We start from the raw sequence: 15,355 nt of genomic DNA, 5'->3' as shown, positions 1-15,355 counted from the left end.
AGCCATCTGATTTTCAGGCCCATATTGTGTTACCTCTTGTAGCAGAAGGGAAAAACAAAGCATCAGAAGATCTTGCTGTGAAGCTTCTACCTTCTTATCCACATATGTGTAAAGACATATCAATGATACACAAGTTCTTTTTCAGCAGAGTTTTGAAAACTCATATACTCTATGAGTGCAAGGACATTTATTCTATTTTTCTTTTCTATGCCAATATCTGGATACCCATGTTTTATTTCAAGCAAACAGAATCTGAGCATGTTTTGTCAGCTCACACAAGCTAGGTACATTTTTTCTTCCCCATATCTCTATGTCATTGCTCCATTGCACAAGCTTGACTGTCCAGATTGTCTGGCTGCTTCCGCATTTATTTTCAGATGTCATTTACAGCAGTATGCAAATTCTTTGGTCTGGTATGTGGCAAAAGCTGATATGCTTCTCAGTGTTATCTGCAGCTATGGGCCACCACATGTTGTTTAGCAGGGGGAGATAAACGGCGCAAGCACGCTATGTTGGAGAGCGTTGCTCTCAGATGCTCTCTGCTACTGTTTCATGTCAGAATTGTTCAGAAAAGAATTAGAGTTCCAGAGGTCTGTGGTGGATGTATATACTGTGCATTTTAGGCCTTTAACTTCCACGGTTCTCCATCACCCCTGTAGATGTGTGTTGGCTGCATAGGAAACTTAGTTATCTTAGGTTTGGTTCACATGCAGTGGCTTAAAAACCTGAATATCCTTAAGCAGGTGATGTGAATATCCACTTTGGCTGTAACAGTCCAAGCTACAGGACAGAAAATATCCCCCAAATTGTCGGCTGGATTTTTTGTCATTGTGATAAAAGATCAGAGTTTGACTCTGTTTCCTCAATGTGATCTTTCTCAGCCAAGACACGGTCAGGGCAAGATGATCTGGTCTGAGAAACTTCTAGGTTGACTATTCAAAACCAGCAGCCTTTGAGCTCTGAGAAACTTTTGCTTCACTCATTTGCATTCATGCTGCCTCGTTGTTGCTTTCCAGATAAACAAAATGCACAACAGCGCCGGCTTTAGTCTGTGTGCTAGAATAGGCAGAACAGTTTTCTACCAACATCCTCCATTATTTTTCTCATTCAGTACAAAGAGAATTAGGTTACTTAACCTTTCTCACCTTACCTCTTTTAACAGGAAACAACTCCAGCTGATGGGAAATAACATGCTGGCAGATTTTTTTGTTGCCACTGGTTTATCTTTAGTTTCACTACCTGCCTACACACACATGCTTCATACATATGTTACTCCAAAAAAGCAACAGTCAGGGTCATCTGACTAGCATTTCTCACCAGTCAATGCACTCAGGACTTCAGTCTCATTGTTCTCATGCCAGAAGTCATGGGCACTTGTGGCCCTAACAACAACTTCTCCTTAGAACAGTTGTACAATTTAGCTCTTTACTGGCAGCATATCTAGTTAATGCTGTAAGTACTAGTGTGTGCAATCTGGCTAAAGAGGAATGAAAAAAGGCATTAAAAAAAAAAAACATGAATACTCTCGTGGCCTAGTGAAGGTTTTTATTGCAATATTTTTCTTGTCAGCTATCTTAACTTCAATTTCAAGACATGGCAACTTCAAAAGTATTTCAAGATTAGGTGAAGTTCCTATCGTTGGCCAGATGGAAAAATAAGGATAAAAAGCTCTAACATCCATTTACTTCAGTGTTTTCATAATCTATGCCACCATTCCAGTGCTCTCCAAAGACAGTGGGAAGATAGTCATGCAAATCACTGAAAGGTCCATATTTCTCTGTTCGTACTAGAATTACGAGGATTTCTAGCATCTTCTATTTCAGAGAGAAAATAAACAGATTCCATTTGAACCTAACTCTTGCACCTGAAGATGATGCTCTCAACCACTTTTCTCCCTACACACCACACATAAAGTCTGAGTTTGTTGAGAAAAATACAGCAAGCAGAAACACACTCTGGGAGGTACCATGAAGAGAGCGACCACACTGTTCATTCTGGGAGCTTTCTGTTCCTCACATAAGCCACTTGTGTGATCCAGCATTCAGAGCAGTAGTTCATCCTTTGACGCATGAAGTTGCTAATTAATCTTGACTTCACTTTCAAAGAGAAGAGGACTGTGGTCTGTTCAGAAACCCTTCATCCATCTTCATTAGTCTGAATGTTTCAGTTTCCAGTTTTATCCTGGCATTTGGCTCAGACTGTTGCTCTAAACTGAGAACCTCAACAGCACATCAAAATGAGTATCTTCTGCTTACGCATCACTTAGAAAATAATACGTCGATTTTCTCCTTTCTGAAAGATGAGAGTTAAAGCCAAGGTCATAGATAGCCCAACATCAGTCTCAATGACCTTTGAATTATACAGAGTGATGAGAAGGCTTTTAATGTACTACAAGCACCACTGTCCCTTAGAAAGGAGTCAGAAGCCTCCCACAGTGGGGAATAAATCCCACTTTTGTTCTGTGATTTCAGGGGACAAAGCAGTGAATGGGAATAGCATATAATGATGCTGACCAGGATTTCTGTATGTTCAGTAGTTACTGTTACCAGGGTAGGTAATGCTTTAAGGAAATGGAGAATCAGAAAGAGGAAGAACTTTGTTAAATTTACTCATTATTTAGTAGTATTTGACATAGAAGTGCAGAGTATTTCTGTTTCATGCTGTTTACTTGGTTGGAATATACCACTCAATTTTTCTAGAGATATGTACTTCAGCATTTAATTATTCCTCTTCCCCCCCCCCCCCTTTTTTTTTGCTTTCAGCTTTATCTTACTTTTGTTTTTTTTTTCCTAGCTAAGGTCATCAGGTGGGTACAGCTTTTACTGTTGTCGAGCTTTTAAATATCTTTTCCCAAAAAGATACAGTTAATGTTTTGTATTCTGAGTTCTCTGAGTTCTAAGAGTCTCCTCCAAAAGGCCTATTGAGTATCTGAAAGGCAGCAAGTGTATAAGAAAGAGAACAGATCTTTGGGACTCCTTGGGATTAAGACCCCCTTCATACCACATACTGCTTTGTGTGATGTTTTCATCTCTGCAGTTGAGAACCAAAATCAGAAAAAAAAGGAGTATTGAATTTCGAATCCATTTGGACCCATGTATGTTACTTGGCTATAATCAGCACAATCAACATCAAATACCAGAAGATTTGCATCCGTTTTACTGAGTTTTATAGGCAATTAGTCAAAAAACGGTTCAACCAGATCATATTATAAACCAAAGACTGGAATTGCATATACATGTAATAGCAAATTAAGCAGAGCCTCACATGCAGAGGTTGGCTAGTCTCATAGCACATCAGCTAGTTTCGTAGCATATCTGTGCTATGCAGTCTCTTTCACCTCCCAAAACAAGGTGCCTTCATGCAGTTTCCCGCCTGGCAATGACCTCTAGCCTTCCAATACGTGCCTGAGAAGTACTGGGAAGAACTGTGATCCAAGGCAGAGTCACGCCAGGGCCAAGCTAGCTATTTCAAAGTAAAGAAAGGTGGAGTCCCAGTACTCACAGCTGGGTCCTGACGTGGTTTAATTCCTTTGTAAAGAAGTAACCTTTGAAAGACCATCTCTCTGGTGGTTACCAAAGAGATTTCCAGTGTCCTCAGTACAAGGACTCAGGATAATGTTCTCAGCTCTGCCAGGATGAATGGCAGATACACAATGGACCAACAAATCCTCTCAGTCCTTCTGCTACAGAACGCTGTCTGCCTGATACTATAGTGCTGTTCAGCCAGCAGTGGGATGGCTCAGCTTCCTAGTATCTTGCCTTCAAAGGCAAGGACAGAAGTTTCCTTTTTCATTTTCCATTCCTCTGAAGTATGAGTCTTTCTTCAGCCTGTTACCTACATTCCAGTTCCAAAGTTTTCTTCAGACTTAATCTCAGGAAATTCATTCATTAATAAGCTTTAGCTGTGGAAAATGTGTTCCCTTGACTGACTGACTATTTAAGTGTGAAAGACATAAAGCAGCTTAATAATGAAGATAATAAAGATGTTAATAGCAGAACACAAATTTCTTCAGGTCTGAGAGCAGCCAATTTATCAGAAGTTAAAAGATTCATAGACCACATTACAGGATATAGCAGAGACACTGCTGCGAGGCTTATACAGTCCTACACCTTTGTGGATTTGTTTCATTTGAGGGGAAAAAATGGCCCTGATTGCAGTGTAAATTTCAATAACATGGGGCCATCTAGTGTATCTTACTCATATTACAACATTTGTCTTCAGCTCTTTGCGCTGCCAACACACTGGCTCTGACTCCAGCTCTATAACTATTTTCTATAATCTGGGAAGTGTCTTGCTTGTGAATAACTGATATAACACCTTTATTCTGTACAGAGGTCACCACAGACAAAAGCAAAGAGTCTACATTTATTTTAATAAACATGCAACCTAAGAAGTTACACCACATAAATGAATCAGAATTGCATGAAGTCAAAAGAAAAATGAGAATTAAAAATTTAGCTACAAAACTGAAGGTGTCCAAGTGCTTCATAGGAAAGCTGAGGCTTTTGAAAAGAAATATCTGAAAAGAGCAAGTGGGAGCAAGCACCAACTAGGAAAACTAAGCAATGCCTGCAGGTGGCAATGTAAGAAGATTTGAATGTTCGCTATGGAGACAGATATACAATGCAGAGCTTGCATGAAAACCAGTGTGCTACAGAAAGAGGAGTGCTTATGGGAATCCTGAGGAAGTTTTGCAGGGATGACAGAAGCACCAATCTCAGCACTCCGCAGCAGGGAGAAGCAGCAGACGTCAGAGCACAGCTGAAAAGTGTATTTGGAGCTTTGTTCTCTATTATTAGTACAGGCAAGATGAATGAAATTAAATTAGGAGATCATGATAAGGCAGTGTAAAGCTGTTCTCAGCGTTCTTCTCCGTCATGTGGAATTAATTCAGCATACGCCTGCTTGCTTCATGTGTAAGGCTCCTCTGCTCTTCCTGCAAAGGAATGGAAGGACACAGTGCAGACAGTAAGCTTTCCATTGCAGACTAAAATCTCTATGAATTTTACAGCCAACAATTTTCTTACAGAAAAGACACTATAAACATTTGCAGCAGGCAAGAAGACACTGATTTGTAAAGCATTTTCTTTTAAAAATGATGTATTTTATACTTAAGTAGTAAGAAAGCTCTGATATTTCTGATATTTCCAGTTTGAAAATATTTCCAATATTGGAAACGTGGAAATTCCACATTTGAGTTCTGATATGAGCCAATTTGGGCCCGGGTGCCTTGATAGCCCAGTGCTGCTCACTGGACTCTTTTCTTGGCTGTTCTACTTCCAGTTTCTGCTAGAGCAGGAAGTTGCTCCCACAAATACCAAAGACACCTCTTTGCCTCTACTGGGCCTTACTAGTGGGAGAAGCAGTTTCTCTATAAAGATTAAGCAAAGAAACAGAGGAGTAGAGACCCTGGACAAAATGAAGTGGAAGTACCAGATAACTGAGCTCATCTCAGATTTGAGCTTATTCAGAGGCCATTACTCAGGACATTACTTACAGGACTGCCTTGCAGAAAGAACATTTGTTGTTGTATGTTTTCCCATCAGAGCCGCAAAAAGGTTGGTAGAGCTTTTCGCAGTAGATAGGTCTTCCTCTCTCTAACCTCGTGTATTCACTGCAGTCTACCTGCAAATACAGTATCATTTGTCTTGGAACAAGTCTTTCTTACATTCTTTAGTCACCTACAGAAATAATGGACAGATGACATTTTGGGGCAATGTTATCAGCTGCTGTAGATCAGCCGTCAGTGGAGCTCCACCATCTGCACTAGCTGAGCCCAAGCCTCAAAGAAGAAATGTTTCTTCTGACAGACATGCATGATGGCAGGTACTGAGCACCTCTGGGGACGTTGCTGCCTACCTGAATAAAAATATAATCACAGGGAAATAATACAGCCCATTTTCCATCTACAAAAATTTGAGTCTTAATGTATCTTTTTCTCCATGTTTGCAATTGTCAGTAAATTAAATTAAGATTATTTTTTCAAGATGTGAAGGGTTTCTGTCTTTTTATTCCACAAATATAACTTCTGACAGTTCTCACACTGGTGAAGAGATCCGGCCAGGCAGAATTAGACCAAGTCCTGGGTAAATGAAAAGAAATTGTTGAAAGGCTCTCTTTCATCTGACAGTGGGACTGTATTTGTTACAGATGTGTATATAAAAAATGGAAGTACAAACTAATAAACGAAACTCCTGAAAGAGCTGCTGTACTCCTTCTGCAGCTCAGTCTTCTTTTGTGAAATGAATGTTGCTCCTGGCATTTGCCAGCTGAGGAGTTTCTTGTATAGTTCACGTGTTCTATTCAATGTATTATTTGTTATCCTTGAAAGCTTGGAGTTTGCTTGCCTAGGAAATCACCTCTCTTTTTATGTGCTGCTGCAACTAATGTGAGCTCAGCTCTGTTCACTGCCAGCCTTGTGAGAATTGGAAACATTATTCTTTGCAGGGAATCTATGACTGGAGATTGTCCTTTCTGAAGATCTATCAAAAATATGCTTTGCACATGTAAGGATTTGAAACAGAGCCTGGCTTCACTGTTCTCTTATTGTGGCCCCATTTTTTGCCCTTCATCTCATCTCTTAGTGAAGGAGTACTACTCCAACCAAGACCTGGAATTTATTGCAGGTTATATGATTATTGTGTGCCAGTCGTTGTCCAGGGCCTGCATGTGAGTGAAGAGTGTGGAGCCACATGTGGTCACCTCCCTCAGCAGCCTGGGCTGCAGCTGCAGTGACAATTGGTAAATTGAGAGGGCTCCCCTGGCAAAAGGGTCATTAACCAATTAATCCTTGAGGTATTGTGGGCTCAAGTCCATTGTCCCATAAGAGAAGCATATGGGACACTGGTTAACCTGGTCCTGTCCTTTGGCTGGTCGTTTCTTTCTCCTCCAATGCACGTCAAATGCTGTGGCTCCACTCGCAGAAGGAGATCAGAGATCGAATGTACAGCAGTTTTCTGCCACATAACCCAGCCAAGGTGGTGGCATGGGAGGGAATACATAGCTGGTCAAACACTAACCTGTGAGAGGTGAAGGTCAGCTAACAAAACAAGCTAGAGACCTAATGAATTTGCCACATACATATTTAACAAACAGCAAAATGGAAAAGGAAGTGGAACAGGCTCCTCCTGGAAAAGAGTGCATGTGTTAGCCTGCGTTCCAGCATCAGAGGCTGAGTGTGCTGTGCTGGGAGGAGTGTGTGTGAATTTCCACGCACTGCTGCTGTCCACTGGAGTCCCCAGTGAGCTCTTTTCTCACCTGAGGAGGGAGTGACTTGAGGATGGACACTCCAGTGCAGTCAGGGATAAATTAAAATGTTAGATATGCGATTTAGGATCTGAAAGTCACCAAGTAAGCCTTACAATGTTGTCACCAGATAAATTAAAAAAAAAAAATCCTGATTTTTCTGGCTTATAATTTTGCCTCGATCTATTTCTTGCTCAGACTGCATTATGCATAACAACATCTGGAAAATGTCAGAGCAACTGTATGGAAGCCGCATATCTCAGCCTTGGGGATTTCTTTTTGGTTTTGGCAGCAATTGGTTCATGTGTTTTTTTCTGACCTCATTGATCTCAGTGCACTGTTGTTACAAACTATGTGTTTTTATCTAGAAATGAAGGAGAAAATGACTCACCTCGTTCTCCTTGTCAGCATCTGCAATATAAACAGAATCACAAAAGATGAAGTAAAAGAACACGGTTGGTGAATATTCAGTTTGCAGCTGGGCTGCTCTCATTAGCATGAGTGTTTCTAGCAACATCAAGTCTCCTGCTTTCTTGAAAGTAAATGGTTACACAGTCCAGTGTTAGCCTTAGATAAGCGTTAAATAAGTTACATGTGTCAGGACTTACCCAACAAGTGGGTCTCACTGCCTTGTTTACCTCAGAAGTCTGTGTCAGCAGCTAGAACAGCCTTTGCCATCTGGGAATGGAGTCTATTGCTCCCCTTTTCATCAGAGAAAGATTAAAGACCCAGGAGTCAGTATTACATTAAATGGCTCACGTTCTCTGGATGAACTAGCTGGGCACGACTGGGTTTGAATTCCTGGGTCTTCCAAAAAACTCATGTGTGGTGGTAAGCAAGTCACACAGTCCTGATATTCTTTTTTTTTTCCCCCTGTTTATAATGAGGATAATAACCTTATTAAAATATAATGTAGATTATGATGATAATGAAATATGGATCATAGTGCCACTTCAAAAAGTGTTTTCCCTTGCCTTGGGTTCTAAACTAATCAGCAGAAGGATTGCTTCCTATTCTGTATACACATCGCGCCTAATCTAATGGAGCCCTGATTTCAGGTGGGGCTTCAAAAAGCTCCTTCAAAACAGCTCTTCAATGGTAATTACACCTCCCAGAAAGTAATCAGGTAACACTGGCATGTCTCTACTGTGGTGACACATCCATTACTTTCTTCAGGAATGTGTTTTGTTCTTCTCCTGTCCTGTAATTGTCATCCTATGGCTTCAAGAGGATAAAAGTCATCAGGCAGAGACTTTTGTACAGGAGCAGGAAGAGAAAGCAATATGTTATAAAAAGCAATGCAGCGCTAGCACTTGTTTTTTTTTTAATTAAATACAGCTCTTCTGGATCTTTAACGACAGTCAGCTTTCCATTGAGCTTCACTTCCATCAAACTGCCTACGTCTTGTCATCAAATAAAGTCATCCAAGGTAATGAAAACCAGTGTAAGTTACGCAGTACATAAAAAAAAAAAAATCTGGCTCATAAAGTACTGATCTGTAAAGTTTTGAAGTAGATAAGATAAACTGGAATGTCTACAGAAGGGATTTGCTGGAGTTCTTATGAGAGCAATATTTGTTGCTGTTGCTTCAGTGAATGAAATGGTCTGAAAGCGTATTTCTCATTAAAAAAAAGTGCAATTTCATTGAGATTGACTTTTTTCCTAAGAATCAAAATTTCCAGAGTGGTTTCAAAATGAAAAAAAAGGTTATTTGGTTTCACAATTTTAGTTTTGTTTCAACATTTCCGTTGTATTTTGCTGCTTTAACATTAATCGTGCTATTGGACCTCTATACTAACAGCAAAGGCTTGCACTCCTTTCAGTTATTCTAAGTGTACTTATTTTTGTGTCTCTTTTTTATATATTGCAAGCTTCCGTTCCAAAAAAAAAAACAAAAAAAAAACACCAATTGAAGGCTCAAGAAATTCCCCCCAGTTCCGTATTTTATGATAGAGCAGCTTGTGCCTCAAAGCTACCTCTAGCATGGTAAACTGACCTCATAAAGAGGTTGCTCACAGCATATTTTATGGCAGGTGCATAATCAGCTATCTCCTGCTTGCTCCGTTTGGCAGGAGAAGGATCTCATTAGCTCCAAGCAACCCACTCAGATTGAAGAAGAAAATGAGTAGGTAAAAACCTGTTTGAGTTCGGAGGCTTTGCAGTTCACTTTTCAGTTACAGTGCAGAACGCAGCTCTGATTCACGCTGCTATCAAGGAATAGGTTTCATCTACGCAAGTTGGCAACTGCAAAGCTGCTGAAATGTTGCTTGCTAAATAGTGCGCGCGTGTAACATTTCACTTGCCTTCTGCCGCCCAAGCCCAGCAACCACCACTATCTACCCTAGCAGATCAAGAATCTTCAGTAATAGAACATTATAACTATAGCATGTTAACCAATAGAAGGTTACTCACTTGCTAAGCAAAGAACCGCCAGGGTGAGAAGCACAAAAATGCCTGTTGCCTTCATCGCAATCATGGGTTCTTGACCTGTCTCACAGTCGATCTGTGCTCTAAGTATTCCAGTACTCTTAGCTTAAATACCTGCTTGTACATCTGTGAGTGTATATATATACGCACACACCAAGAGCAGGAACCCTGATGATGAAATCCTCCTAACAGAAGGTAATTAGAAGAAGGTGTTGCCCATGGGTAGTGGCAGTAAGAATGTCTTCTGTACAATATGAAGGTCATAAGTACAGGGCAAAGACGAGAGTCACATCATGGATTGTGGTGATAAAGGAGATGTATTGTTTTTTGGCTAATCCCCTTGCCTAATTAACTGTTCCATCTCCATTAGCAAGTTTAAAGAGTGACTCAGTAAGGTGGTACTTATTGCTGACCTGTTACTGCCGTATTGACCCTTCGAGCTGAACATAATTCCCACGGAAAAAAAAAAGATAATAATTTTTACTGGGTGTATTCCAAAAGACTAATATGAGAGTAGCTGAAATGCTTAATTCCTATTCTCCTGAAATTTTGGAGGCCCTTGTCGCTAGTTGTGGGTAAAGCTGACGCTGGTTAGCATGGCCATGCACCGAGCCCTTTCAAACAGATTCCTGCTGATTGGAGAAGTGCATGTTTTGTGTGGATATCCACTCACCTTCACACACAGCCCAGAGGATCACCCCGTCTGCCTTCAGAGTGCCACCTGTCTGGGGATCAGGAGCAAGGTTTTGTGAAGAAAGGAGCAAACAGTACATAGCTTTGCAAAGAGAAGCGATGAGTTCCCAGAGCCTGTGCACCCAGCTGAGTTGCTGCCTGGTTTGCTGCCCTGGGATGTGCAGAACATCCCTCTGCCTGCTCACCTTTTCCTTTGTTGCCCGTACCAGCGTGATAGGTGACATGTCCAGCATTTTTAAACAAATCAACATGCTGGTGTGTCAGTGACTTGATCAGCTTTTGTAATACAGAGAAGGGATAGCATCACAATGGAAATCTCAGATTTGAATATTCATTTTCATAAAGTTCAAAGAAATGTGGAGTTTGAGCCCATATTTCTGTTTAAACCCATCTGTCCAGAATCGCCTTCTCTTTAATGACTTGGGATGCAGATGTGCAACTTGTCATGGTATGAACAATCCTCACACAACTGTTACAATCCACAATATTTCAGTGATCACCTTCCCTCCATTGCAGGATAGCCTGGGGCTTTTGCACCGTTGTATACACTAGCTTCAGTAAGACAGGGGGGCAAAATATTCTTACAGAAGAGGTTGCAGGAGTCAGCTTCTCCTTGGGCACTATTAACTCATGCTTCTCTGTGGAGAGTAAGAGAGATACTGATGGAAGTGTTTGTTGATTAGTGCTGCTATTAATTACCTGCTACTTAATTAATGCTGCTACTAATTACCTGCTCTAGGCAACAAGAGCAAAACACAGAACAAACCAGAAGATGCTCCTGGTCCAAATAGTTTTTTAGCAAACAAGACTCTGAGGGCAACTTGAAACTACAAAACTGCAGCTTGACAGAACATGCAGCTTCCTTGACACTGGTATGAGGAAACATCCCGCTTTGGTTACACCGCCTCGCCTCATTTTGTGCCACAGAGCATACTGTCTGATGCAACTCTAGTGTCCGTCCCATTGCTCTAGCAAAAGAGTAAAAATGTCTGTTTGCAGTTTTCTGAGTTGGTGTAGGAAGATTTTCTGAGGCCTAGTGAAGAAATCAGATTTTCTTGGCATTTGAAAGTTGTCTTGCTATCAAAAGGGTTCCTGGTGCTTATCCTATGCCCTATAACAGCAAATCCATGGTGTGAAATCCATGGTGTAAAATCCATTCCTTCCTTTCTGTTAATGCTTAGGTGTTTTGATTTAGGGCTTTCATATCAAGTTGACGTTCATTTTCTGAGCAGCAGATGTGAAGCTCTGTCGGGCTTTCCAGACCACTTTTAAGATAGGAGAGATACAGTTCTGATGAGAAGCTGTGCCATGATGTAGAGGGTGAGAGGCTGAATGCTAGAAGTGGGCACAGCAGGGAGTCCGTCAAAGTTCTGGAGTTCCGTGCATTTTGAAACATCAAATCTAACTGGAAGATTTAGGAGAAAAATGCCATACATAGAAAGCAATATTTTGTTTCACTTTCTGCAGTGAGGTAATACATTGACTCGAAATCTCAAAACGAAATTCTGTAACATTAGTGCCACGGAGCATTTACTGCAAGTCTAATTTTAAAAGTTACCAAAATACCTCAATATCCATATGCATAACTTCAAGAATGGGAAGAATTCATATCAGCAAATTGGAGAAAATTTGTACCAGCTGGCTGAAAACATGCCTCATTTGAGGCACTTTTCTGTCCAAACTTGCAGGCACTTGTTTGCCTTCGTAGACTTTCAGTGGAGCTGGTCTGACAGCCTGAGAGCTGTCATCCCCAGGTAGGCCACAGCTTCATCTAGGTCAGAGTGCTGCCTGTGAGGATGCTCAGCAGCGCACTGAGGGGAGCATATGGCGTGGTTCTTCTTGTGGTGGACAAGCTGAACATGAGTCAATGGTTTGCCCCTACAGCAAAGTTGTCTGACCCCACATACTGGGCTGTATTGCTAATGATGCCGTTATCACATCAAAACAAATCATTATTTTGCCCTGTTAAGCACTTATGAGGCTGCGTGTGGAGCACCGTGTACAGGTCCAGGTTCTTCAGCACATGAAAGACACTGAAATACTGCAGCAATTCTAGCAAAGGTCAGAAGGTAAATCTTATTGTTATCTTCAGCTGTTTTGCAGGGTTGGGGTACAGAGAAGACCAACTCTTCTTGGAGGTACACAGTGAAAGAAAGAGAGAGAATACTGCCAACTGCAGCAAGGGAAATTCCAATTAGATGTGACGAAAACAAATTTCATAATGAGAGGAGTCAAACATTGGAATAGATTGCCCAAAGAGATTACGGAAACCTGATCTGTTCTAAGCTGGCCAAGGTTTGGTGGTGGTGCAGAGGTGTGTGGAAGTGGGTGATCTCCAGTGCTCCATTCCAACCTAAGCTGGCTCTGTGATTCTTGAAGATGAGTGTGAGCTGTTGCTGGCAGTCAGCTGCTTAGGGATTTTGTGGCATTATGTTTGTCCTAATGAGGTAGCATTTCTAGAATTGGCAAAGCAGACATGGAATAGAGTAGCAAGTTAGACTGATTTTAGATACTTGAAAAACAAAATGTTATTGGTTGAAAAACATATGTTCAGATCTATTTAGTTATATCTGTTTCCTGGAGGTGGGTGATTAGGAAACTCTTACTGGTAATTACTGCTCTGAATACGTGTATGTTACTAGGGGCCTCTGGTAGTTTTTTACTTTTATGACTGTATCTTGTCTTCTCCCAACCTATCATCTCTCCAAGTTGTTATTTTGAAGAATAAGAAGTAATTACTCAGTGAGCAAATGTTTATTTGCTTTAATGGACCTGTTACATCTGATAAAGACAAAATACCTAGTGCATGCTTTTCTGAGAGCGATAACGTGTCACAATCATTGAAATATTGCTTTTGTTTTCAGAGCTCCGAATGGAGCCAAAAGGCGATGCCAAATATGCTTCTGCAGCAGGTCATTAGTTAAGTGCCTGCTATATTCTGCATGGGAGAATGTTATCTGGCTGCATTCCAGAAGGTATTGATGTACAGTACCTTATGCTCATCCATATGATGGAGTGCCTTACACAGTTGACATCAACAGTGCTGAAAAAATGACGCATGGAATGGCTAATAAGGGACTCATGCAGCCACGTATATTTGGGAAGAATGTACAAGCCAGGGTAGATACCAAAATTGTCAAGAGAGAGGATTCTGACTTAGTGATTCCATTGTATGTTTATACCTAACCTAGTTAACAAACTCCTCCAGTTTTTTCGTGTGGGGGTGGTTAGGGTTGTCCACCCATGTGCAATCAATCAAGATGTTGAATTCTTGCTCAATAGAAGGCATGAGAATCAAGTGATGTAACACGTCAAACTGTGCCAGAACAGTCGGGTATTTGCCTGAAGGAAAGTGAGTTTCCCATTTTCCACACCTTAAGAAACAGCAAAAGATTCCTTCTGTAAAATTGCAGGTATCAAGCTGGGACAGATCCCAACTGAACATTTCATTTGTTATTTTAGAAAGCAAATATTAAAAAAAAAAATTAAAAAGAATCAAGCAGACCAACAGTGCAAAGAGCTGATCTTTATCGTTTTTCTTTGTGCCTCCTGTCTCTACTACACATTATTATTGCCTTTTGTTTTGTATTTTAACATGCAGTTTCCAAATATTTTGCACTTTGACTGACTTCGGTGTGACAGAAATTCAATCTGAAATATTTGAGTGAAAGTTTCTTCCAGCAATGTTGAGTGTCCCAGAGCGAAGTTAGAGGACACAGATTGGTTTTGCTTTCATTAAAAAAACTATAATTTTCATAAAAGAGAAGGTACAACTCATGAAGAGAGAAAAGATGAAGGTCAGCATGGAAGGAGGAGTGTATATGAAGCATTCGGACCTGAAATCTTAATACGCGTTCCCTCAGAGAACCCCTAATTAAATATAAGCCTTTTTTCCTCCTGATGTCAACAAGTGCCTGCTTACCCAGCTCTAATCACTGAAGCACATAGAGGATAGCAAGATCCTACTGCAATCTATTAGTGCCTCATTAAGTACACCAACTATTTGTAAAACATTCTTCAGGATGAGGAGCACCCACAAAAATCCCTGCAGGGAATTAGTCACTCTCTGTTCAGCGCAAACTTATTGAGGTGTGGTAGGTAAAATCTAAAGTCTCGTGTTGAATGATGGGTAGGGATAGAAAGCAGGAGGAGCTGCCCATCCCCAGAGAAAGGTGGGTCACTGAGTTAAACGGGGGTCTCACGGAGGACTGATTGTGTGATCCTGTTGTGCCACAAGGTCCTCAGGAATTAACTTATTTCCATCAGGATTTTAGTTCTGTCAGAGTATGAAGTTTTGGGGGGCAGTTTTGTGCGTTGTGCAGTCCAATTAATTGCATACAGAAGGTTTTGAGATTACTTGCATCTCAGTGAGGAGAGGAGTTAAGAAAGAGAAGTATGAAGATGAACTGACATCAATTAATATTTTCTTGAGCTGAAGGAGTGTGTTAGGAAATGATCTCCAGTGTACGGAGCCATGGTAGAGAAAATGTGTGGTGTGATAGTAACAGCATTTTATACAAATCACTGAGCTTCTCCGAGATGGGAGACTGTCTGGCAAGTCCTAGAGCAGACACTCAGAGATGCACGTCGGGTTCCAGGAAACGGATAGCCAAGGACTGAAGCCAGCTTGGTCTCAGAGAGCAGCCATCGGACACGTAGCTTGCTTTCTGCAGAAGCAATGGCAGTTTCAAGCTGTGCTTTGCTGTTTTTCTGAATAATCTTAGACAATGCTTTTCCTCACTGCAGGCTCCACATCACCTTGTGATCTATGCCAGGAATGCTTCCTGTAGGGAAGTTTCTTTCACCTGACAAGATCATGACACAGAAAGGCATATTCTCTTCTGTCAGGGCACTTGTACATGAAGCCTGAGTATTTCTGTGAGAAAACTAGAGTGAATCAAAGTTAATAAGAGGCTTCAGTCATTGCTACCAAGGATGCTTTGGGAATCTGAAGAACAGAAAGGCCCCACTAATTCTGAACACTGTATCA

General features: G+C 41.0%; 1 protein-coding gene across 1 annotated transcript; it reads right to left on the bottom strand.

Annotated features, from left to right (window-relative positions):
* Positions 4,583 to 9,721, bottom strand: LOC110405131 (ovomucoid-like). The gene is made up of 4 exons (XM_021410110.1): positions 9,658 to 9,721; positions 7,637 to 7,656; positions 5,498 to 5,625; positions 4,583 to 4,936 (listed from the first exon to the last, which is right to left on the bottom strand). The coding sequence occupies exons 1-4, from the start codon at positions 9,719 to 9,721 to the stop codon at positions 4,891 to 4,893; spliced, it is 258 nt and encodes an 85-aa protein (XP_021265785.1). The 3' UTR covers positions 4,583 to 4,890.

This window comes from Numida meleagris, chromosome 12 (genome assembly GCF_002078875.1).
Source record: "Numida meleagris isolate 19003 breed g44 Domestic line chromosome 12, NumMel1.0, whole genome shotgun sequence".
Classification (NCBI taxonomy): Eukaryota; Metazoa; Chordata; class Aves; order Galliformes; family Numididae; genus Numida; species Numida meleagris.
The sequence above is the reverse complement of the archived record's forward strand: the minus strand, read 5'-3'. Positions and strand labels throughout refer to the sequence as shown.